Source organism: Suricata suricatta, chromosome 8, assembly GCF_006229205.1.
Source record: "Suricata suricatta isolate VVHF042 chromosome 8, meerkat_22Aug2017_6uvM2_HiC, whole genome shotgun sequence".
NCBI classification, from domain to species: domain Eukaryota; kingdom Metazoa; phylum Chordata; class Mammalia; order Carnivora; family Herpestidae; genus Suricata; species Suricata suricatta.
This window is the reverse complement of record NC_043707.1, coordinates 117,264,176-117,288,238: the sequence shown is the minus strand read 5'-3', so window position 1 is coordinate 117,288,238 and position 24,063 is coordinate 117,264,176. Positions and strand designations below refer to the sequence as shown.

Sequence of the window (24,063 nt, the reverse complement as noted above, 5' to 3'; positions counted from 1 at the left end):
GCTGCAGCAGGTGCCAGGGCTGCACCCGCAGGCCGTGCCGCAGCCCGACGTGGCGCTGCACGCGCGGCCGGCCACCAGCACCGTCACAGGTAAGGGGCCGGGAGGGGGCGGGGCCGACGAGGGCGGGGCGGGGCGGAGCTAGCCCGCCTTTGCGCCCTGGCCCTGTCCTGCCCGGGAGGACCCTCCCCAACCCCGCCCCACTCGTGCCATTGACAGGATGCGGGCGGGTCAGTGCCAGAGGACTTCGGGAATCCAGACTTGTGGGTGAGGGAAGGGACCATGTGCAGGGAAGCGGAGCAGCAAGAGGAAACAGCATGGGCAAAGCGGGTATGTGTGTAGAAGGCAAGAGTAGGATGGTGTGTGCGGATGGAAGGGCCAAACGCTGATGGAGGTGGTGAGGACACTCCTAATATGGCAACTCCAGTTGAGCACCTGTGTATATCTAGCAGTGTTCATTTGTTAGTCCCAGCCATCCTGTGAGGTGGGTACTGCTAGTATGAGGTTGACCAGTTGACCGCTTGTGACTTAATAAAACAGGCCTTTTGTGTTCACCCAGACGTGTCCACTTAACAGATGAGGAAGGGGAGACCGTTGCACGTCAGTAGGAGGCAGAGGCAGGCAGTGTGGTTCCAGAGCCCGTTTGCTCTAGCTGGTCCTGCCCACACTAGAGAGGAAGCCAACCAGATGTGAAGGGCCCTGTAGGCCACCCGCCCTGCAATCTGGACTTTACCCTCCAGCAGTGGGGAGCCATGAAGGATTTCCAAGTAGGGGAGGGAGATGCTTGGATTTGGGTTGGAAAGCTGGGTCTGGCTGCGAGGTAGAAACTGGCTTGATGAGAGAGAAGGAGGCATGAAGATCTGTAGGAGAGGAGGGTGGCCTGGACCAGGCAGTGAGAGTGGGGATGGAGAGGAGGGGACAGATCTGAGACCTGTTGAGGGAAACGGACAGGACTGGATGCTAGACTGGATGCTAGACTGGACGTAGGCGTGAGGAGCAGGAAGAAGTGAGACAACTGGCAGGGAGGAGGGGTCATGGGAGGGGGTGTGGGAAAGAGGTGAGCTCAGTCTTGGGGAGGTTGGGACTGGGGTGCTGGGGACATGCTGAGGCTGTGCCATGGGGCTGGGCCTGCCTGATGCCTACCTCGGGGCCTGGTGGACAGACTTTCTCCGGAGGCCACAGCAGCCAGGCCTTTGTTCCTCCCCTGGCTCACCCCTGCCTCCCGCCGGGCGCTGCTCTCCTCACTCCCCCCTCCTCTCAGACGCCCAGGAATTATGGGGCCCACTGAGCCCCCTCCGAGGCCCCAGTGACACTCCACGCATTCCCCCCTTAATATGATTTTATTAAATTTATTTTTCTCATTATAAAAGTAATATTAAAAAAGTAATATAAGCATATTAAAAGAAATTTGGAAAAAGAAAAACTAAGGGAAAAAACCCACTCATAATCCCCAGCTCCTAACCCAGCTGCTTAGAGGGCCCTTTGGTTCATTTCCTTCCTTTTCCATCTTTTTTGTTTATTTTTTAATATGCGTGTGTGTTTTACTGAGCCTGTAGTAGGGCTGGACCCATGACTTTAACTTGCTTTTCCTACTCACCGTTCTATCACAAGCATATTTAATGCTTTTTCAAATTATAAAGGTAATGCATAGTCCTTACAGAAAATTGAGAAATCGCAGACAACCTGAAAGGAGAAAAAATGAGCCCTAGTCCTACTACTGTTAGCATTTTCATATGTTTTTCTCTGTAATTTATTTTGCTTTATCCTTTAATCACAGATATAAAAAATGGATGAGTTCACCACGTAAAAAAATTCAAATAATATAGAAGCAGCTAGACAAAGTGTGGAAATGCCCTTTTGCCCAAAAAGTATTCTTCTTCCCTAGAGTGAGCCATCACATATGCACACATCTAGTTGGGAGCGACTTCTCCGATCTCTTCCTGGACACGTACACACACGTATGTGTTGTCCCTTACGAACATATGAGGTTTAGGTGTGTGTTCATACCGTCTGATCTGCTTTTTCACCCGACAACAGCACATTCGAGCATTCTCTCTCTGTCCCTGCACGGCGTCTCTCTTGTTTTTGTGGCTGCCCAGTCCTTCATAGTGAGGATGGACCGCATCTGTGACACAGCCCCTGCTGAGGACAAACAGTTTTGTCTGAGCAGAATTTTATATGGAAGTCTGTACACACAGATGTTTGTGCTCGTGGGAAAATATCTCTTTGTGGGCAATTTCTAGAAGTCCTGCTGCTTGATCAGTCGTGTACATGAGGGGCGCCATGGTGGCTCAGTCAGTTAAGCGTCCGGCTTGGGCTCAGGTTATGATTCTCACAGTTCGTGGGTTCGAGCCCCGGGTCAGGCTCTGTGCTGATCGCTCAGAGCCTGGAGACTGCTTCAGATTCTGTGTCTCCCTTGCTCTCTGCCCCTCCCCCATGCATGCTCTGTCTCTTTCTGTCTCTCAAAAATGAATAGATGTTAAATTTTTTTTTTAAATGTTGTGTACATTTGACATATTAATGGCTTGTGCCAAACGGCCCTCCACTGAGGGCGACAGATGTGCACTCCCGCTGCCAGTGAGTGACACAAACGTGTCCGTCGTTGGAGCTTACCTTATTCAATGGATAGGTTTTTGGTTTCTTTTCTGTTTTTTAAATTCTTTATTTTTTAAAAGTGTTTACTTGAGAGAGAGAGAGAGTATGTGTGTACAAGTGGGGAGGGGCAGAGAGAGGGGGAGACACAGAATCCCAAGCCAGCTCCAGGCTCTGAGCTGTCAGCACAGAGCCTGACGCTGGGCTCGGATTCACAAACCTCGAGATTGTGACCGGAGCTGAAGTTGAACGCTCAACCGACTGAGCCACGCAGGTCCCCCTCTAGTCCCCTCCTTTTTAAAAGAATAACTTTTATTAAAAAAGTTTATTTTATTTTTTTTCTCTTTCCCTTTTTTAAAGGTTTGTTTTTTTTTTTTTTTTTTTTAAGTAATCTCTACAGGGGCGCCTGGGTGGCTCAGTCGGTTAAGTGGCTGGCTTCGGCTCAGGTCATGATCTCGCAGTTCATGGGTTCGAGCCCCGCGTCGGGCTCTGTGCTGACAGTTGGCTCAGAGCCTGGAGCCTGCTTCAGATTCTGTGTCTCCCTCTCTCTCTGACCTTCCCCTGCTCGCACTGTCTCTCTCTGTCTCTCAAAAATAAATAAAAGACAGGGCGCCTGGGTGGCTCAATCGGTTAAGCCTCTGACTTCAGCTCAGGTCAGATCTCACGTTCCTGGGTTTGAGCCCCGCGTCAGGCTCTGTGCTGACAGCTAGCACAGAGCCTGGAGCCTGCTTCGGATTCTGTGTCTCCCTCTCTCTCTGCCCTCCCCCTCTCATGCTCTGTCTCTCTCTGTATCAAAAATAAAAAAAACATTGGGGCGCCTGGGTGGCTCAGTTGGTTGAGCGTCCAACTTCGGCTCAGGTCATGATCCCACGGTTCGTGGGTTCAAGCTCCGCATCGGACTCTGTGCTGACCGCTAGCTCAGAGCCTGGAGCCTGTCTTCAGATCCTGTGACTCTTTCTCTCTCTGACCCTCCCCTGCTCACGCTGTCTCTCTCTCTCTCTCTCTCAAAAATAAATAAAAACATGAAAAAAATTAAAAAAAAATAAAACATTAAAAATTAAAAAAAAATAATAAAAGACATTAAAAATTTAAAAAAATAAAGTAATCTCTACACTCAACATGGAGCTTGAACCCACAACCCCGAGATCAAGAGTTGCACACTCCTCCAACTAAGCCAGCCAGGTGCCCCTATGTCACAGAAGTTTTTTTTTTAAAGTTCATTGTCAAAGATTCAAAGTACAGTTAAGTCAAAAAAATTTTTTTTATATTACTCCTAATTGCATTATCCACATCACTTTTGGTACATTTCCTTCTTCTCCTTATTTTTTCTGTGCATACATATGCTGTTTTGTTGTTTGTTTTTTGTGTGTGTTGTGTTTTACAAACATAACCTCCTTTTTATTTTTATTTATTTTAATGTTTTATTTATTTTTGAGAGACATAGAGAGACAGCATGAGCAGGGGAGGGTCAGGGAGAGAGGGAGACACAGAATCCGAAGTAAGGCTCCAGGCTCTGAGCTGTCAGCACAGGGCCTGATGCGGGGCTCAAACCCATGAACCATGAGATCATGACCTGAGCTGAAGCCAGACGCTCAACCGACTGGGCCACCCAGGCGCTCCATAACCTCCTTTTTTTAATGGGCACTCTCGTTCAATAGAGAAAAGCGATCACAATTTATTGTCCTCTTCCCTAATGTTGCACACTTCAGTCCTGTAACTTTTTGCTGTTGCACCTAACGCAGTAATGAACATCTTTGCACTTTTTTTTTTCCCTGTGGTTTGAAGTATTTCCACAGTGCCTCTGTTACCAACCCAGTTTAGTCCTTAGGTATCTAAGGCATCACACACACACACACACACACACACACACACACACACACAGGCTCTCATTCAGTTATCCCTGGGTGATTCACAAAGGGAAGGGGGAGGCTTGGACAGGCCTCTGCAGCAGCCCCCACCCCATGTCTTCCACAGGTCTGGGGCTGTCCTCCCGGACCCCGGCTGTGAGCACCTCCGAGTCAAGTGCAGGCACGGGCACCAGCACCCCATCCACGCCCACCACCAGCAGCCAGAGCCGCCTCATCGCCTCGTCCCCCACCCTCATCTCAGGGATCACCAGCCCCCCCCTCCTGGACTCCATCAAGACAATCCAGGGCCACGGCCTGCTTGGCCCCCCTAAGTCCGAGCGCGGCCGCAAAAAGATCAAGGCGGAGAACCCAGGGGGGCCGCCCGTCCTCGTAGTCCCCTACCCCATCCTGGCCTCGGGCGAGACCGCCAAGGAGGGCAAGACATACAGGTGGGGGTCTCAGCGGGAGGGGTCCCCGTGGGCGTGGGGCAGAGGCTCACCCCAAGGGCTGCTCTAGGAGCCCAGCAGCTGGGGCTGGAAAGAGGGGCCACAGAGGCTGAGGGTGGAGGCCAGGTCCAGAGGAGCGGGGTCTCCTGGCGCGCCCCACCCGCAGCCCATTCACAGGCAGGCTGGGGGTGTCCTCCCACGTGGACGCAGGGCGGCGGGGGGCCGACCTCCCCACAGCCTGGGGTGGTGGGGAGTCCGGCTCCTCCACCCTTCAGGCCGTGCTCTAGCCCCTCAAGTTGGGGAGTGCTCAGAAAATGCCAGTCCCAGGACTGCACCTCCAGAAATTCTCATTTAATTTGTTAGTCAGGGGACATGCAGAAGGCCAGTCACCGCTCTTGAAAGCCGCCCGATGATTCTTATGTGCAGCCGGGAGAACTTCTTACCCTCTGTGTTAGGGGACGTGGCCCTGGGCACACCTTCCCAGGACGGCCAGGCCCCTCTTCCCTGGGAAGTGTAAACCGCCTCCCCCACTGCCAGGAATGGGCCCCAGGTGGGAGAGCCTTCGGTTCTGGATTGGAGGGTGTCCAGGCTGGGAGCCTGCCCCCATCTCTCCCAGTTGGGCCTGTGCCCCCTGGGCCCCTCACAAGAAAGCACTGTGCCAGGTGTAAGGTCTGGGTGCTGTGGAAGGTGCCCTGAGCAGCAGAGGGCGGGGGCGGGCGGTGGGGGGGTCGTCTTCCCAGGTGTGAATGTGCCTCTTACCCCACAGGTGTAAGGTGTGCCCGCTGACCTTTTTCACCAAGTCTGAGATGCAGATTCACTCCAAGTCACACACCGAGGCCAAGCCCCACAAGTGCCCGCACTGCTCCAAGTCCTTTGCCAACGCCTCCTACCTGGCCCAGCACCTGCGCATCCACCTGGGCGTCAAGCCCTACCACTGCTCCTACTGTGACAAGTCCTTCCGACAGCTCTCTCACCTCCAGCAGCACACCAGGTGAGTGGCCTGCCTGGTGCTGCGCGCCCCGCCCCCAGCCGATTCCTGCTCTGCACCTGCGCTGGGCGAGTGAGCCTGGTACAGGAGTGGCAAGGACCTTCTCTAGGTGCCCGCTGCCCTGAGGGTCAAGACTAAACTCCTTTACTTGGCATTTGAAGCCTTTGATGATATGACCCTTCTGGACCTCACTGGATTCTCCTGTCACTATGCTGCCCTTCCCACTGTGTCTCAAATTCTGTGCCCTTTACCTGAAACACTGTCGCCCATCTTTATCCTGTTTCTCTGGACTCTCCTAGCCATCTCTCAGTCCAGCCTCCCTGTGCCCCTGGGAAGTCCTCCCGGGGCCCTGCACATCCCCATCAGAGTTGCGGTAGGCTGTCTTGTCCTTGCTGACTTCTTTGCCCAACACCCCAAATATATTGATGGCTCTGGAAGGCAAGGGCTGGGTCCCCTCCATTCCCATATTCCCAGTGTGTGGCACGTAATAAGCATCTGGGCATTTGTTGAGTATTTGTGGGATAAATAGAACTGTCTTTTATAGGTATGTGATTCATCCATTTAACAAATATTTGCAGAGCCTCCACTGTAAGACAGACCTGATTCTAGGTTCTGGGAGTGCAGCAGTGAACAAAACAGACAAAACTCCCTGTCCTCATAGGTATCAGTCTAGTCAAGCTTGTGAAGGGGAGAATCAGAAGTATAAATGCTTTTAGGAAAGACAAGTTTTCACAGGAGAGTACAGATATCAGAAAGACTGACTGTCCGCTCGCCAAATAAAAACACCTTAGGTGTTGAGAGAAAACAAACCAAAGGTTTCCAAGATGCGGTCCATCTCTTCAGAGGGGAAGAGACACGGGTTCTCTCCCCTGGCGACGGTGTCTGTGAGCATCGCTAGGGGTTGGCTGCGGTCAGGACTAACGTTTTGGCATGGCGCTTGCAACTTGCAGGAAGTGCTCAAGTTTTCTCTCTTGAGAACTGATCCTAGGCAGAGAGACCCTCGGTATTTCTAGGGTTTCTTAAAATTGTCGTTCCTGTTGTGATTTATTCATATACACCCATCACCTTTGTGTGCATGGCGCAGAGTGCTTTGTCTGTTTCTTGGACTCGGAGGCATAATGTGTAGGTTTGATAGTAAGGATCAAGCGGCGGAGTGCCACAGGACAAGGCGTCGGTGGCTTCGCCCGGTCCTGCGCCTCCTGAGGCGTAAGGACCTGACCACACAGTTTTGTCTCCACAAGTTTATGGAGACTTTTGTCATTACTTTGATTTTCTTTTTCTTTAAGTTTGGCCAGTTTTCTGGACACACGCATATGTGCCGAGGTGCTGATGAAGAAACAAAGTCTTGGTGGTTGTAGGGCGATTAAAATCAGAGCATCCGCTACTAAGGTTTGAGAGGTCACTTCTGTCGGGGGACTGCGCAGACCCCCTGGGTCCTCCTTTTACTCTGTGTGTGTGAAGAAGATTCTTAAAATATTATCCAAGATCAGAAATGTAGCACCATCCGGCTCACCTGTTGGTTGTGTCTGTACCTTCTGTTTGGAGACACCCCCACCCCCTGCCCCGCGTGTTGGTGTTTCGGGCTGGCAGGAGTAACTTCATCCGTGACCTTGAAGGCTGGGGCTCCACGAGCCAGGGAGCAGATCTGGTGCCCTTTCCTGGAGGCTGAGGGAGGCCACATTCCCACATGTGAAGGACAGTCCGAGGGTTTTACCATCAGGCTTGTCACGTCTAATTTAATGAAATCTGTCTTTAAATGTGACATTTGACATGGTCATGGTTACAGATTTGATTTAACCCAATATATCCTGTTGGGAAGGAGGACAGATTCTTACTGACCCTGCTTACCAAGCTAATGGCTGCGAGGAGCAAATGGTGCCAAATCGTCGGCCGCTGGTCGGAGTGGTTTTGTAGGTGGGGCCAATAATATGCTGTTTTCAATAGGACTATTGATTTTTAAATTTCCTCGAATTCATGAGTGTGTTTCTACGTTACACTTTTACCCTTTCCCTCCTTCCCTGGAATTCTGAAGGGTTGGCTGGAACAGGCACCATTTAAGGAATATTTTATTCCTTGTTCAGATAGCCTCCTAAATTGAGGGTTAGAGGTAGATCAAAAAAGAAACGGGTTTTTTCTTGTGCCCTTTAGGAAATCAGAATTAACCCCAATTAAATCACTTTCATTCCATCCAAAGTCATAAGACTCGTTCTGCTGACCTTGGGGGGTTAGTCCGCTTTGCCAAGTTGTCTGCTTCCGGAGTGAAGACTCTTGGGTCCCGGCTTGGCCTCACGCGGTGTCTGCTCCAGGGGATGGTGTCTGCTTGGGAGCGGTGCCCCTTCATCTGTTCCGGGAGCAGGAAGAGCACAGTGCATGTGTTCTAGTCCTTTCCTGAGCCCATACCCTCTTGATGCCTTCTTCAGAAGACTCCACTTCAGACCTGAAGCAGAGGTCTTTGGGCGCATGTGAGGGGACCTCAGATCCGTCCCTAAGACTAAGTGACTCTGGTCCGTTCATTTATAGTCAACAATGTCAGAATGGAGGAGAGTATAGTCTTTTATTAAGATATATTTTATGATCAGTACTGAAGATGAAGACCAGATTTTAGGCAGCAAGGGCATTGACCCATCTTAAGACTCTTTTATCTCATAAGACGTGTGTTATAACGGTCCCTGAAGGGTAAGTGTAGTTAGTTAAATGTAGAACAAAATCTTTTTTTTTTGTCGTATTGTTTTCAGGAGTAGAACCTAGAGATTCATCATTTACATATAACCACCCAGTGCTCATAGGACATGTTCTTTTTGATTTTTATAGTACATGAAAACAACTTACTGTTTTTTTGGTCTCCATTTTAAAAATGCCCAAATGTGGGGGCGCCTGGGTGGCTCAGTCAGTTCAGTGTCCGACTTCGGCTCAGGTCATGATCTCACGGTTCGTGGGTTCAAACCCCAGGTCAGGCTCTGTGCTGACAGCTCGGAGCCTGGAGCCTGCTTCAGATTCTGGCTTCCTGTCTCTCTGCCCTCTTCCCAACTCACATTCTGTCTCTTTCTCTCAAAAATAAACATAAAAAAAAAGAAACACTGTGGCAAGTAGTGATAATTAGGAGAAATCCTAGTTTTTTTTTTTTTTTTAGAAGTAAACCTTTGTTTTAAAATTGTCATCAAGACCGTGACTGAAAAAGCAACAAAAATTTCACAGACCTTTAAAGGAGGAGGTTTTGCTGATGCTCCTTATCCAGGCATTGCTCTGCATTCCCGTGGACACACATTTTATTTTCCTCCTTGAGTGATATGAGTGCATAATCATGGGAAACCAAATAAGCAATAGATGGGGGTCCTATTAACATTAGAGACAAGTTATTAGTCATTAGACAGTGACACATATAATTAAACCGATGTGTCCTCACCCAATGGCAAAGAAGTGGGTGTCCCAAATGCCCACAAGTCCCAGGATCCGTTAGACAAACAAACAAACAAAAAGCCAAACATGAAGAAACAACCAGATTCCAGGTTCCTTGTTTCCTTCCATTCCATGGAGACTCTTCCTGCTTTTTTGCCCCCCGTGGAAAACCAGATAATCAGGGCCACATAATCAAATCCATCTTCCAAGGGTGACTGCCAGTAATGAGGGGAATAAAAGAAGGTCATGTCCAAGCTGAACCAGCCCTCGTTATGTAAACAGAAATGGAGTTAGAAACAGGTTGAGCAAGACGCCTGGTGTGGAGAAGGATGTGCCTGGGAGCCTTCTGGGGGGTAAGGCAGAGTAGACATGCTGAAGCACTTTGGTGGGGTCCCCTTCTGTGAAAGAAGACACGACAACTAAAGGAAAGCAGGTAGCTGGCAGAGTGTTCCCGAAGTCCAGAGTTCAGGGGTGGCCCCGTAAATAATAAATACCACATGTATTTCCAGAGAAAGTCAGCAGAACTTTGTAGTGAGTCTGGTCGGCGTGGAAAACGGGCACCTGTGACACAGGCGACAGCAGTTAGCACGGGGTCCAGGTCACGCGCCTGCAGCCCCGCGAGGCACAAGTCGGGGACCGCGCTGGCTTGTGAGTGGTCGGGGAGGCACAGAAGGAGGCTCGCGCAACGGGGTCTGTCTGTCTGTCCGGGCCGCGTTTGTTTTTCTTCTCTCGGCCATGCGACGTTGTGGACCCGTACTGGTGGCAGGGGTGGGTGTCATCCTGTCAAGTCTGACGATCGTAACGGTAATCAGATCCTACCGGCAAGCAGTCGGTGTCCAGGACGCCTGGGTGTCCCCACACAGAGTCCTCCCACAGTGTGACTGTGCGTTTCTAAAGCGAAGGCGAACCTGAAAAACGCCACGGACAGGGAGTCCTCCCGAGGAAGGCTGACTTCTGCTGAACCTCCCGTTGTTAGTTCCAAAGCACTCACCTTGCTGAAGTCACTCGGTGTACTGTGCCATTTGTCACCTGGGCAATAAAAGAAACCATGAGAACTGATGAATTGTCCATAATTTTATTTAAGCATTGAGTACATTCTCCTTGTTGGTTTTTATGAATGGTTTATCTTCAAAAGAGGATATCTCCCAAACCCCCTTTGAATAAGTCGCTGAATCCTTACAGTCGTTACAATCCATATGATTAGCCTCGTTTTCTGGCCGAGGCAGCTGGGCTCAGGGAGGCATTGCCCGGGGTCCCTCTGCTGTGAGGAGATGGGAGTGAGATCCCAGCCCCAACTCCCCAGGAGCCCGTGTAGCAGAGGGAGGAAGGGGCTCTGGAAGAAGCAAAGTGGGGCGGGGGGCGGGGGGTGGGGGGTGGGGTTGGTTCCCGGCACCGCAGAGCGAGTCTTTGAGGCCCTGGGGTTGGGGGACTGGGGCAGTCTAGGGGCCTGATTTCAGCTCAGCTCCGCGCTGCCTGGGGTCCATGGGGAGCACATGAGTAGTGCTCCCCTACTGAGGAGATGCCCTGCAGAGATAGGACTCCATCTGATGCCGGAACTAAGGGGGGAGGGGCAGCAGCAGCAACACAGGCTGCAAGGCTTGCTGGGGGCGTTGGGGAAAGTTGGGAAAACTCCCTGCTGGGGAGAGCAGTGGTCGAGGAAGAGGCTGTAAGAACCAAGGCCTTGAATGCTGGGCCACAGGGTTTGGACTCTGTTCTGGAAAGGGAGGAGACAGTGGAGGTCACCGGGCAGGGCCAGGACAAGGTCACTTCCCTGTGGCTGGGAGGCCAGGCAGCTATGGGACTGGGAGGCCAGAGGGGGCTTTCGCACTCTAGAGGGCTTGAGCCTGGGGCTCCAAAGGAGCACCTTTGGAGGGTGCTTGGGCAGTCAACAAATACTTGAGTCCTACCCCTGAGGATGGACGTCACTAGCTATGTTGAGTGTATTACTGTTGGCAGTGACCTCAGGGAGAGAAGACTCACTTTCTTTGATTCGGTCCATGACTACGTATCGAGTCCTCTTGGCTGAGCCCTGCGGTGATGACAGGTGCACAAGACCATGGGGGTGCTTGCCCTCAGGTGGCAGCCCTGGAAACAGTGACTAGGAGGTGACAAAATGCATCCTGCGTGGGGCATGGGCTGCAGGGACCAGGCCTAGTGTGGGGGCTCAGGAAAGGCCGCCCAGTCAGGGCTTTTATGCTGAGAACAGGAGCGTGGGTTTTCACCAGGGAAGAGTGTGCCCGGAAGAGGGGGCAGCCTGGATAACGAAGAAGCTTGGAGTCCAGTGGAGGCAGGGGGAGGCTCGTGCGGCTGGAAGCTGGAGACAGGGGAGAGGAGTGGTGGGGGAGGGCAAGTAATCTGGGGTGAGTATTGGAGAGGTCGAGACAAAATCAGCGTGTGCCCTGGGGTCCCTTAGTCCACTCTACCACCAGACCCCAGTTGAATAAATCCCCCAGCTCTGGAAGGGATGAGACAGAGGGCTTGTGTCGGTCCAGATGGCCATTAAGGCCCCTCTGTTGTAGGGACAGGGTGCCATGGTTGGGATGATGGCCCCAAACAAGTGACACCCAGAAATGTGCAGGTAGAACGGGGTCCTCAAAATTGGGCCAACCCAGCTCCACTTGGCAAGCTTCTGTGCAGCCTGTGAGCTAGCCCTGGCCTTGCCTCCGAGCCTGGGCCCTGCGCTTGCCCTCAGATCCCTGTTGTGTAGAGGAGATGGAGGCTGGGGCGGGGGGGCTTCCCTCTTGGGGGTGCAGCCAGATCATAGGTGTGGTGGGCAGAATCGTCAGTCAGACAAGGCTGCCCGGTGGGAAACGGATCTTGGGCCAGGATGTAGGGTGCATAGGAGCAGGGAGGTGAGGCCGGAGCACACGGTGAAGGGCCTTGAATGAACACTCTGTGCTCCTAGTGGGCAGCCAGTGTCTTCCTGGTGGCGGGGAGTGTCGTTTCTTCAAGCCTGTCCAGCATGGGGCCTGCGGGGACAGGGACCTTTGTTGGAGGAGTTTGCAGATGGGCAGAGCAAGCCCCCTCAGCGAGGTGGCCTGGGGCCTTAGGGACACCATATGGCCAGGGTTGGGTTCTCCCTTTCCTTGATGCGTGTTGGCAAACTAGGCAAACAGGGTTCAGGACAGCCAGCCTTTCACTGCCCACCTACTTGGCAGAGAGGATTTGCCAGAACAGGTGACTGAAGACAAGCTCAGGCTGATAGTGGAAGGCGTGCATGGAAAACAGGGCTCCTGGGCGTCTGTGCACCTCGTCTGGGCCCGCCTCCACCCTCACCTGGGCTGACCTGGGCGGTCAGGCAGGCATCACTGACTTGAACAGAAAATACAGCCGTCCACCTTTCTAGTCATCACTCTGAGTCACCTGCTCAGGGAGGCCCACCCTGAACGCCATGTTTAAAATGGCACCCCTGAACTCCCCGGCACTGATACTCCCCCCACCTTGTTCTCCGTCTTCTCACAGCACTTATTACTTTCTCTGTGGGATTTGCTTACTTATTTCGTGTTTGTTGTTTGTTTCCATGAGGCAGTGGTTTTTGTCTGTTTTGTTCATTCCAAGTACCAGGCATGGTGCCTGGCACACGGCTACCCACTGTAATAAATGTTGAATGAGTGAATGATGGTAAAACTGGCAAGTGTTTACTGAGCGTGGACTTTGTGCCAACACTTGGCTAAGCGCCTTTAAACACCTGTGAAGTGAGGTCGTATTTTTATACCCATTTTGCAGATGAGGAAACTGAGGCTCAGTGACTTTTCCCAGGGGCACCCAGCTAGTAGACGGTGCAGCCAGGATGAGAGCCCAGGAGTGGGTGGGGACAGAGAGCTCACAGGAAGGACAGAGAGGGCTGGACCACAGAGCCTCCCCATCCTTCATTCTCTCAGTAGCTGGGGTGTCCAGATGGCCATCCCAGACATGAATCTGATGTGGGGACAGGGCAGGAGACAGAAGTTGAGGGCCAATCAGAGACACTGCCTTCTGAGGGAAAGAGGGACAGGGACATTCCTGGCAAAGCTGGATCTGTCTTCTTTCCAGTGGTGGTCGGTGGGTGGGTTTTTAAGAAGAGGGGGGCCGAAAGCAGTCAGCAAGGGCCCTGACGCTGGAGGGCTGGGCTGGGCCTCCGAGTGGGTGCTGGCGGTGGGCTGGGTTCAGCAGGGACCTGTGGGGAGCAGGAGGGCTCTGGTTACGGACCAGCTGGGGGAGGCCAGAGAAGGAAGGAGAAGGGGGTGCTATGAAGGCCCCGGCTCTTGCCTGGGCCCCTCTGGGGAGTGTATGGAGTGGAACAGGGAGGCCTGGGAGCCGGACATACAGTGCAGGCCATCCAAGGGCTTGGGGGGGGTGGGGGCAGAGCGGGTCTGGGGTATCTGTCAGGGCCTCGACCTCACTGCCCGTTGCAGAATCCACACAGGCGACAGACCCTACAAGTGCCCACATCCTGGCTGCGAAAAGGCTTTCACTCAGCTCTCCAACCTCCAGGTGAGTGCCCAGCTGCCCCTCGCCTGCGGGTGCGCAGCTGCCTGCGCGCTGCAAGGGGTGCCCAAGCCGGGGTGGGGCCGGGGGAGCTCTGCCTGGCCCCTGACCCCCGCGGTCCTCCCCACAGTCTCACCAGCGCCAGCACAACAAGGACAAGCCCTACAAGTGTCCCAACTGCTACCGGGCCTACTCGGACTCCGCATCCCTGCAGATCCACCTCTCGGCCCACGCCATCAAGCACGCCAAGGCCTACTGCTGCAGCATGTGCGGGCGGGCCTACACCTCGGTGAGTGCCTGGAGGCCTGGGCGGGGGACTCTTCCTCTCCCGTGGCCTCCGCCATCTTGGTTCTCCCCACTTTCCAGACAAGGAAACAGGCCCAGAGGGGAAGTGACTCCCCAAGATCACGCAGAGTGGCAGGGCCAGGGCTTCGGCTCCCCAGCTTTGTTTCTGGCTGCCTTGGCCGAGCTCCCAGCTTCTTGGTGGCAGTGGTGGGGGGCCAGGCATCCTGCTCTCCGCTGGGCAAGCTGCAACCCCCGTCGTGGCCACGAGAGGGCATAGTGGCTCGGCCCAGATCCGCCTCATTTCAGGAAAGGCCGGAACAAATAGTACCAGGAATGTCATCTCATCCAGCCCCCTGTCCCTGGGTGGGCATTTCCCTAAGCAGGGGACTTTCAGCACCCAGAAGAGGGAGGCTGGGCAAGTCACCTGAGTCTGTGCGTCTCCAGCTAATCAAATATTCCGGTTAACAGACCCCCATGTAAATGCAGACAGAGATCACTGAGCCTCAGTGTCCTCATCTGTAAAATGGACAAGGTAACAGTTCTCAACTCACAGGGCTGTTGGCTGGCAAGCCAGTGCCTAATAAACATACACTAACACAGTGACTTATTCACTCAGTGTTGACCGAACACTTGGGCCAGGCCCTTGGGAGTCAGGATGAACCAAACAGACCTATTCTTTGCTCCCAGGGAGGTTGGCCTCTAGTGCTGGAGACAGATATTAAATAAGTAACCACACAAATAAGTATGGAATGACAAATTTTGGTAATTGCCATAAGCAGAGTTTCTCAACCTGGGTGCATATTAACATTTGGGCAGGGTGCTTTTGTGCTGGGGGGCCGTTTTGTGCGTCCTGTGAGGTCAGGTACATCCTTGGTCTTTGCGCATTCGCCACCCCTCCCCAAGCTGTGACAACCCAGAATGCCTCCAGATGTTGGCAAATGTCCCGGGGCAGGGGGTGAAGTCGCCTGTGACCCAGAGACACTAGTCTGGAGGAAACCTAGGTTGATAAAGCAGCAAGGAGGGTGGAATGGATTTAGGAGAGGGACATCGGTCTGGGTTGGTCGGGGGAGGGGGTAACATTTCAGAGAAGCCTGAAGGGTAAGGAGGGTGAGACCTTTCGAAGCAGGGGGCACACCTGGAGATGGAACAAGCATGGTGCATTCCAGGAACTGAAGGATTAGGTCACACGGGGCTGTGGGGCCTTGTTAGGGAGTTTGGATATTTGCCAGGTAGATTCGGGGGAGGGGACTGTCCAGGAGGGTAGTTTTGAAAGGTCACTGACTGGAGGGGGTCCGTGTGGGGTGGTCAGCAGTATGGCTGGTGTTGGCTTCAAGTTCTGGACACCCACCTCCTCACACCCACTCCCAGGGGGGGGCCGCTGGCATCCACGGCCGAGGTTCTAGATGGAGTCTGTCTGAACTCTGGGGGCAAGGAGTTGTCCCTGCTCACCTGGCCTGCGGCCCCACCCTGAACTGGGCCTGACTGGACCCTGTAGAACAAGATTAATTACCTTTATTTTAAATTTATTTTTGTTTTTAAAGTATAGTTGGTATACTGTTTTTTTAAGTAGGTTCCGTGCCCAGTGTGGGGCTTGAACTCAGGGTCCTGAGATAAAGAGTCACAAGCTTTCCTGATTGGGCTAGTCAGGTGCCCTGACATACCTTTTTTTTCATGTGTATTTATTTATTTTTGAGAGAGAGAGCACATGGGAGAGAGCACAGGTGCAAGTGAGTGGGGGAGGGCTGCAGAGAGAGAGAGAGAGAGAGAGACAGAGAGACAGAGCGAGGGAGAGAGAGAATCCTTAGCAGGCTCCAAGCTGTCAGCACAGAGCCTGACTCGGGGCTCAGAGATTCACGAAGTGTGAGACCCTGAGCTGAGATCAAGAGTTGGACGCTTAACCACCTGAGCCACCCAGGCACCCCAGTGATAACACCTTTTTAAAACAAAACATTTTAATGAAGTAAATTTTAAACTACTTTAATACATAGAAGAAACATTTTAAATTAGAAAACTTTTTTTAATGTTCTTTATTTATTTTTGAGAGACAGAGAGAGGCAGCACGAACAGGGGAGGGTCCGAGAGAGAGGGAGATACAAAATCCAAAGCAGGCTCCAGGCTCCGAGCCAGCTGTCAGCACAGAGTCCCACGTGGGGCTTGAACCCACAAACCATGAGATCATGACCTGAGCCGAAGCCGGACGCTTAACCGACTGAGCCACCCAGGCGCCCCAGTGATACACCTTTTTAAAACAAAACATTTTAATGGAGTGAATTTTAAACTACTTTAATACGTAAAAGAACATTTTAGAATAGTGAACACCCATGTTCCCATTAGCCCCCAGAACCATCAGCCAGTCTTGCCTATTTTTTGTCCCTATAATGTCACTATAGACATTATGTTGTTTCAGCTGAAAATTTTCATTGTTTCTAAAAATCAGGACTCCTCTTTCTGAAAGTATCCAGTATCTGTACAGCGACCTGAACTCCTTGATGTCTTCAGGTACCCAGTCAGCATTCCCACTTTCTGTCTTCTAAAGGCCAGCATGTTATTCACTTACAATTAAAAAATTTTTTTTAATGTTTAATTTTGAGAGAGAGAGAGACAGACAGACAGACAGTGTGAGTTGGGGAGGGGCAGAGAGAGAGGGAGACACAGAATCCGAAGCAGGCTCCAGGCTCTGAGCTGTCGGCACAGAGCTCAACTCAGGCCTCAAACTAAGGAACCGCGAGATCATGACCTGAGTCAAAGTTGGGCCCTTACATGACTGAGCCACCCAGGCGCCCCTGTGTACTTACAATTTGATTTTGTGATCAGGATCCAAATCTGATCCCTACATTGCACCCTCTCAGTATATCTTTTAATCTGTTGATCCCCACCCCGTGTACCCGCCCCACCTGGCTCGTGTTTTTCCTTGCAGTGCACTCGCTGGAGAAAAGTTTGCTAGCTCAGATGCTGCCGAGTGCCCCCCCTCTGGTGCTGTTTGAGAGCCCGCTGCCACCACATTTGAGGACTTCCTCTCTCTCTGACTGATTCTGAGCAAAGCGATGTTTGAGACTGGGGGACTACATCCTGTGGGGCGAGTGGGGGCTCCCCAGGTGCTCCACCTGGGCGTGGGGGCCTCTGGGCCTGCAGGGGAGCCCATGGGTCACCTCCCCGCCCAGCTATGGGTGCCTCGGGTCAGACTCAGCAGAGCTGTGGGGGCAGCCGAGGGACGAGTGAGCATGCCCAGTGTATGCTTCCCCAAGGCACCAGTCCTATCAGGTCCAGCTTCTTCCCGAGAGAGGACTGAGTAGGGGGAGGGGTTGTGGCGGCTGGGGCTCCCTCCACCCGCTGGATCCCAGTGTAGAGCCTGGGGGAGGAATAGGCCCCTCAACCCTTCCTGCATGCCAGGAGCTCTGGTCCCCCAAAGCAACCCTTTGAGGTGGTTCCTTCAAGAGGAGGAAGTGGGCTCGGACATACGAGATGACATGTCTGAGGTTCCAAGGCTATGCGGTGGCAGAAGCCAGCTCGGGCCAGGGCCTCCTGCTTCTCCTGTGCTGGAGCACCAGCCAGATGGGGACAGCTGTGCTCGGTCCCCCAGGCAGGCCCTCAGCAAGTCCAGGTGGGCACTTCTGAGGGATGAGCCTGGTGCATGCCAGCTCTGCAGCTAGTACGCTGGGGGCTCATAGCCTGGTAGAAGGGCCAGCACCCACCCTGCATCATCACTAGATCTAATGTCCACTGCCCATCTGATGTCCTGGAGCCGGGGCTCCTCCCCACCTGCTGGCCCACCTGCCACAGAGCCCTCCAGTGGCCACTTTTGGGAACTGCAGCCTCCCTTGAATCTCTTGCCCAGTGGTTGGTTCTGTGTTCTGAATCTCACCCCTGCCCACAGGAGACCTACCTGATGAAGCACATGTCCAAACACACGGTGGTGGAGCACCTGGTGAGCCACCACTCGCCCCAGAGGACGGAGTCCCCCGGCATCCCGGTGCGAATTTCCCTCATCTGAGCCGACCCAAGGCGCCGCCCCACCCTGCCCACTGGCAGACACAGACCCAGGCAGCACCAGGCCCCAGCTTCCTCCAGGGGCCCTCCAGGAACAGCTGAGCTCTCTCATGACCTTGCTGACCTTCCAGAAAGCCTGGGCTGCAGAAGCCCTGCTCGGTCCAGCTCCGGGGGCGGCCAGGCCAACTGCAAGATTCTGGACTGTTTTGGTGGCATCCAAAGACTATCTCAGAGCACTTTGAACCTCTCTGTTGGTTTCTTTTTGTTCCCCACCCTCCACTTGCTTCACTGTTTTTGTTTTTAAGTTTGTTTTGGAAATAACAAAAAAAGATATTTATTGGCCAAGAAGTTGGTGCTGCTAAGACCGAGAAATTAAAAGAATCGGACAGATGGACACAGAGAACCAGAGGGCAGCGTGGGACCTTCTCTTGCCACAGCCTCAGGTCTTGAGGGAAGGCTCAGGCCTGGGTTTCTGGACTGCAAAGGGGACCCCCCAGGTGGGAGGGGACAGGAAGCATCTGGAGTGAGCCACTCACCCCTAGGTGCCCAGCTCCACCCTCTCGAGCTACACCCTGGGCATTACTGAGCAGAGGGATGCGGCAGCTCCTGGGGCCGCCCAGGCTTCAGGAGACAGAGCAAGAGAGGGGCTGGGTGATCCGCAGGACCAAAGGGTGCAGCGTTGGGCTGGGCTGGGCACAGGCCCAGGGAAACGGGGTGAGGGTGGGCTGGGTAAGACCTGGCCCTCCACTGCCCTGAAGACCACCCCAGTCTACCTCGGTGCTGGCCAGGAAACCTATTGGCTACCTCTCCCACCATCCCAGAGCTGTGGGCAGGGGGGGTGGGGAGGGAGTGGGCCTGGACTTAGAACCACCCCCTCCAGAATTTCCTCCAGATGGGGCAGTGCCCAGGGAGGGGTTATTTGTCTTCCCTGTCATGGAGTGGGGGGAGTCCCCAGTCCAGGCCCTAGGCCCCTCAGCAGGGAAGGGATCCTCGGGGAAGAGGGTCCCAGGAGCAGACCCTGCCCCCAGCCCCCACAGACACACCCCAATCTGAAAGCCATGCGTGTCCATGTATATAGGAACTATGTACAGAGCCCGGAGAAGCCCCTCTTCACCCCCCGGGAAAAAAAAAAAACTAGACAGAAACTCATCTATATATTCTGTATCTGGAGTTCCGTTTTGAATATTAACTGTGTTATTTTTATACACTTTTTAAGCCTTAACTCGCCATTGATTTACCAGTTTAATGTTTCCTGGGGTTTTTTTTCCCATGGGGTTCTCTGCCCCAGCCCCCACCCCTTTGTTTGACTTGCGTCGTCTGATACTCAGTATTGTAGCTTTTTGTCCGCATGTTACTACCCTGTAAATATGCTGTTATACATACTGTTAACACCCCATTTGCTTTTTTCTATGGGACCTCCAGGCCACCATATTTAGAACTAGTTACCTTATTAAAAAAGAGAAAACAGTCTGTTGGCTTCTCAGTCTGCATCTTGGTGGCAGGGAGGTGAGGGCAGGTGCCCCTCAATGCTTCAGGAAACAAGGTTGCATTATATTTAAGAAAAGGGGTGGGGAGCAAAATACGAATCAAATGTGGGGGAGACACTAAATGGGGCAAGAACCAAGGGCATCCCAAGCCCTCTGCTCTTTGTATTTCTCTGTTGTGAAGAATAAACTGTACCTGCACCCGGGTGGCGGTGGTGTGTGGCGTGCTCTGTGCGAGGGCGGGGCTGGGGGGCACCTTTCCATTGCTCCTCTCCCCTCCCCCGCCCCCCAGGCTTGGGGAAGGAGGGAAATGACCCCTTAATGTGGGCTGGCCTCACCCCAGCTGCTGAGCTTGGTGTTTGTCACCCCACAGCCCCCTGTGAAGGAGGCAGCAAACCAAGAGGGTTTTTTTTTTTTCTTTGCTGAGGATCATGCTGTAATTCAGTGGCAGGAACACAAATTTCACCCAGGTTTATCTCATTCTGAATAAAGCCTTTTTGGATGTATGGGGTCCACCAGTGGGGTTCACAGCCCCTGCTCCCAGATGGGGGCTGGCGGCCACATGCCAGTGCCCTGCCTGTCTTTGGGGGTCCATCGCGAGCACCCTGATGGGTAAAAAATTCCAGTGATTGTGGGAACCAAGAAGTCCCCTTCGCATCCATTTTCCCCATGTGGGTCAATGCCTCGATTGTGCAGGAGTTGATTACAAAGTTTATCAAGGCCTGTCCACTGCTTGGCATCCTGAGAGGGACAGAAGTGACTCCACCAAGAGTCACCATGGAGCTCACCTTCAGGAATTTGCTCTGAGCCCTCACAGGCCTTATGTGTCAGGACAGGGCTGCAAGTGTAGAAAGTCCAGTGCAAACAAGGATTTATTGGCGTACAGGACAGAGCAGGAGTCAGGCCAGCCCCAGGGCTCACTGGTGTGTCTCCAGCTCTCCACTTTGCTTTGTTCTAAGAACCAGTTTCATCCTCCGGCTCCTGTGGGGTCAACAAATCCAGCAAATATCTGGGTCTTGCTGGTTGGGACTGGGGTAGGTCCCATCTCTGAACCAATCACTGTGACCAGAATGTCTGTGCTTGATTGGCTTAGACCTCGAGCCGGCCCTGAGCCTGCATCGTCAGGTGAAACCCTCTTCTGTAGTACATCTCTCCAAAAGGAAACCAGACCTGTTAACATCTGGAGGGGTAAATGGATGTGGAGTAGCCAGGAACACATTTTGGGTAACCTCACAGGCCTCATGGTCTCTGAAATTGACCTGCCCGCTGTGCTGTGAAGGGGAGGGCTCTGGCAGCCATGTTTGCATCCCCTGACCCGATCCCAGCCACAACTGAGTGACCAGCAGTGGACATCTGACAGCCGCTGGAGCCTTAGACCAGTGGTACCTATGGTGGCTGTCCTGGTTCATGAGAATGAGTTGTGCACTCCTCTGGCCAACTCGGTATCCAGTGAATGTGGTGTTGAATTGGCCATGGTGGGATTTATACAACAGAAACTGGCAAAGGCTACACATCTGGGCATTCTTTTTCCTGGAAGAGCCGGTTGCCAAACATTTACCAGCATGGCACTGGCTGACTCTCCAATCAGAGTTTCCAGGCCATGAATTCGGAACAGGCCCAGTTCAGGAGCCTGGAAGACGCTGTGGCCCAGGGGTTGGGATGTGCGTTGGGCCAGACACCAGCAGGGCAGAGGCAGACAGAAGCAGAGACGGACAGAGAACACCTAGATAGAGCCTGCATTGGACTCCGTTCCTGATTGGATCTCCATCTTCCCGGCAGATTTAATTTCCTGCTTGTTCTCTATCAGTGAATTTAAGTTGCCAGTGGTGTGACATTGGGCAAATTACTTAATCTCTCTGTGCTGGATTTTCTCATATGTAAAATGGGGGAAATAATAGCAACCGATTTATAGGATGGATGTGAGGATTAAATGAATCAATACATGTCCAATGCTTCGAACTTTGCCCGGTGTGTACTAAGTACCAGTAACTGTAATTGTTGTTGTCACTACTTGACATGGCCCGGATGGGCCTAAATTCCTTATGATCAGTGACTGCTGGCCAGACAGCTGCTGGTGTTTGGGGATTTCTGGGGGTGACATCTGAGCTGGCGCGGAGGATGGGGCAGCAGGGGCAGGTGAAGATTTTGCATATAGACGGACACTGGGAGGACTGGCAGCTTTTCACCTGCTTACCCAGAAGCCCTCAGGGACCTCCACTGCCTCGGAGGGCCTGGCATGGGTGCTGAGGACAGTGCTGACTCACAGTGACACTGATGGAAGTGGCTGTGGAAGACGCTTATCCCCCCTTGTGATTCCCGCTTGTGCCTCAAGTCCCTCCAATGCCCCCACCCCCACCGTGGGCCCCTGGGTAAGACAAAGGAGGGAGACCCTCCCAAGAAGTCATCGGTTCCATACTGCAGCTTCCCCGACTCCTCCCCGCCTCAGGAATGTCACCACCCACCGCGTGGAGCTGTCCTGTCCAGCACCTGGAAACCCCTGACCGAGCCATCATTTCCTCTTTAAGACAGGAAACGGCTGGTCTTTTCGCAAAGCCTTTGCACTCCACGAACTTGGTGGAGAAGGGGCAGGCAAGGAGGGGAAGAAGGCCAGTGACGTTTTCTGCAGCGTCGTGACAACCCCCACAAGGAGGGTGACGGGCACCTCCGCTTGACAAATACGAGAAAACCGAGACTCAGCAAGGTGAGGAACTTGTCACATGCAGAGTTAGAGAAGAAGCAGATCTTACTGGCTCTCATGACCAGGGGCTGTGAAGGCGGGTGTGGGTGGCCCTCGGTGAATGCTGCAAGGTAAGACAGGACAGCTTCCCACCAGAGGAAGGGATGTGCCAGCTCAGGGTCGTCAAGTGCCCATTCTTAGGCACACCTGGCCTGTTCTTATACCTAAACCAGAGTCCCAAAGGCTTGCAATTTGCTAATCCATTTTGGTGGGGAGGCACTGGGGAGCTGCGAACTGTGCTCAAGAGGGGAGAGATCTCTCTCACTTGAGCAATCGGTGGAACTTGCTTGTATAAACGATCAGATTGTAAAAACCATCAGGACTGACTTCCGTCAGAATTGCTGTCCTTCCTGGGAACAGTGGAGGCTCTTAAAAATGCAAGGTGTGTGAGAACGCTGCGACCAGGATTCAGGAGACCTGGATTGAAATCCCACCCTCCCAGGGCCTCAGTTTTCCCAGCTGTCAGGGGCTTCCGAGCCACTGCCTTCCCTGTCCCCTCTGCCCTGTAAGGACCTTCCCTGCAGGGCCTGATGACTTCACCTCCCGTTCAGAGCCTGTGTTTCTCCTCACTGGGGGATGAAGAATCTAGATAGCATTCACAGGTATGGAAACTTCTCTCCCAGTCTATGGGCCCCACATCTAGGAAATGGCCTTTTTGTGGACTTGGACTGTCCAGGAGAGAGGGCCATAAGGATACTTTTGGAATGATTTTATTATAATATTACTTAAATATGAACAAAGTTGCTGGGGGGGGATGGGGGAAGGGCAAAGCCAAGGACACAAATGCCACCATGTTTCTTCTGTGACAGCAGCTTTCACCTGTTCATCCAGAAGCTACTCTCTGGAGTGAGAGTCAGTCCTGGCTATCCAGCTGCTGCCCAGACAGACTGACTGACTCACAGACTCTCTGTGCCTTAGGCAGTTATGTTCCCCTTTCGTGCTTCAGTCTCCTTATCAAAAAGGGGGTTGGGGGTGGCCTTGGGTGGAGGGCTGAAACAGCTCTGCAGGAGGCATCAGCTGAATCAGGTAAGGTCAGAGGTGAAAGGCAGCTTGCGAGGCGCTACTGTCCTCCGAGCTTCTTGGTCGCTATTCAAAATGGGCGGCAGAGACCTTTCCCTCCAGTAGAACAGCTGGCTCCCCAAAGGCCAGGGCCCCCTCTTCCCACCACTCCGATCTCACGGCCGGGAACCCGGCGGGGCGGGCAGGGCTGTTTCCGTCCAAGCTCTCGCTGCCCTCCGGGGCGCCCCCACCGCTTCAGGGTCCCCCCTTTCCGGCGGGGGGGGGGGTTGTCTAGTCGCGCAGCAGGGCATACTCCTTGGGCGCCCAGAGCAGGCGCGGCCGGCGGATCTCGGCCCTCGCGCCGATGTCGGGGCTCCAGCAGAACTCGGGCGACAGCACCTTGGCGGGTTTGTGCAGCCAGAAGAACTTGTTGAGGTGGCTCTCGTCGTGCCAGCGCGCCTCCAGGCCGCGCTCGCGGTCCCACCGCATGCCCCGCGCGCAGTGCTCCGTCAGCCTGCGCAGCGCCGCCACGCTGCCCCCGAACACGGCCGCGTGGTAGTAGAAGTCGCCCTCGCCCGGCGCCAGAGCGGCGGCTGAGCGCGCGTCCCGCTCGTAGGGCAGCAGCCACCGCGGCCAATGGTAGTGCCAGGAATGCAGCTGCGCCACCGACTCTGCCAGCGCCTCGGGCCCGAAGGCGCCGTGGAAATACTGGTCCACGTCCATGCAGAACACGAAGCTCGCCTCGCGGCCCAGCCGCCCGCCCAGCGCCTCGTGCAGCGTGTGCATGCGCTGCATGGACACGTCCTGCCAGCGCCGCTCGCGGGCCACGCGCTCCACG

General features: G+C 53.6%; 2 protein-coding genes and 1 long non-coding RNA gene across 3 annotated transcripts in view; 2 read left to right on the top strand and 1 right to left on the bottom strand.

The window, feature by feature from the left end:
- ZNF362 (zinc finger protein 362) overlaps nucleotides 1–19,696 on the top strand; it is a 25,448-nt gene extending 5,752 nt beyond the window's left edge. The window contains exons 3-8 of the mRNA XM_029945854.1: nucleotides 8–89; nucleotides 4,564–4,885; nucleotides 5,649–5,873; nucleotides 13,661–13,739; nucleotides 13,864–14,022; nucleotides 17,893–19,696. Coding sequence (XP_029801714.1) covers nucleotides 8–89; nucleotides 4,564–4,885; nucleotides 5,649–5,873; nucleotides 13,661–13,739; nucleotides 13,864–14,022; nucleotides 17,893–18,009 — 984 coding nt within the window. The 3' untranslated portion in view covers nucleotides 18,010–19,696. The remainder of the gene's footprint in view (nucleotides 1–7; nucleotides 90–4,563; nucleotides 4,886–5,648; nucleotides 5,874–13,660; nucleotides 13,740–13,863; nucleotides 14,023–17,892) is intronic.
- A 2,449-nt stretch (nucleotides 19,697–22,145) lies between these two features.
- Nucleotides 22,146–24,063, top strand: part of LOC115299352 — a 12,271-nt gene continuing 10,353 nt past the window's right edge. Inside the window, exon 1 of the long non-coding RNA XR_003912148.1 lies at nucleotides 22,146–22,190. This is a non-coding gene — a long non-coding RNA (uncharacterized LOC115299352). The remainder of the gene's footprint in view (nucleotides 22,191–24,063) is intronic.
- The window catches only part of A3GALT2 (alpha 1,3-galactosyltransferase 2), an 18,696-nt gene continuing 17,553 nt past the window's right edge, over nucleotides 22,921–24,063 (bottom strand). Inside the window, exon 7 of the mRNA XM_029948718.1 lies at nucleotides 22,921–24,063. This exon is cut by the window's right edge and continues 18 nt beyond it. Within this exon, the coding sequence (XP_029804578.1) occupies nucleotides 23,517–24,063 (547 nt within the window). The 3' untranslated portion in view covers nucleotides 22,921–23,516.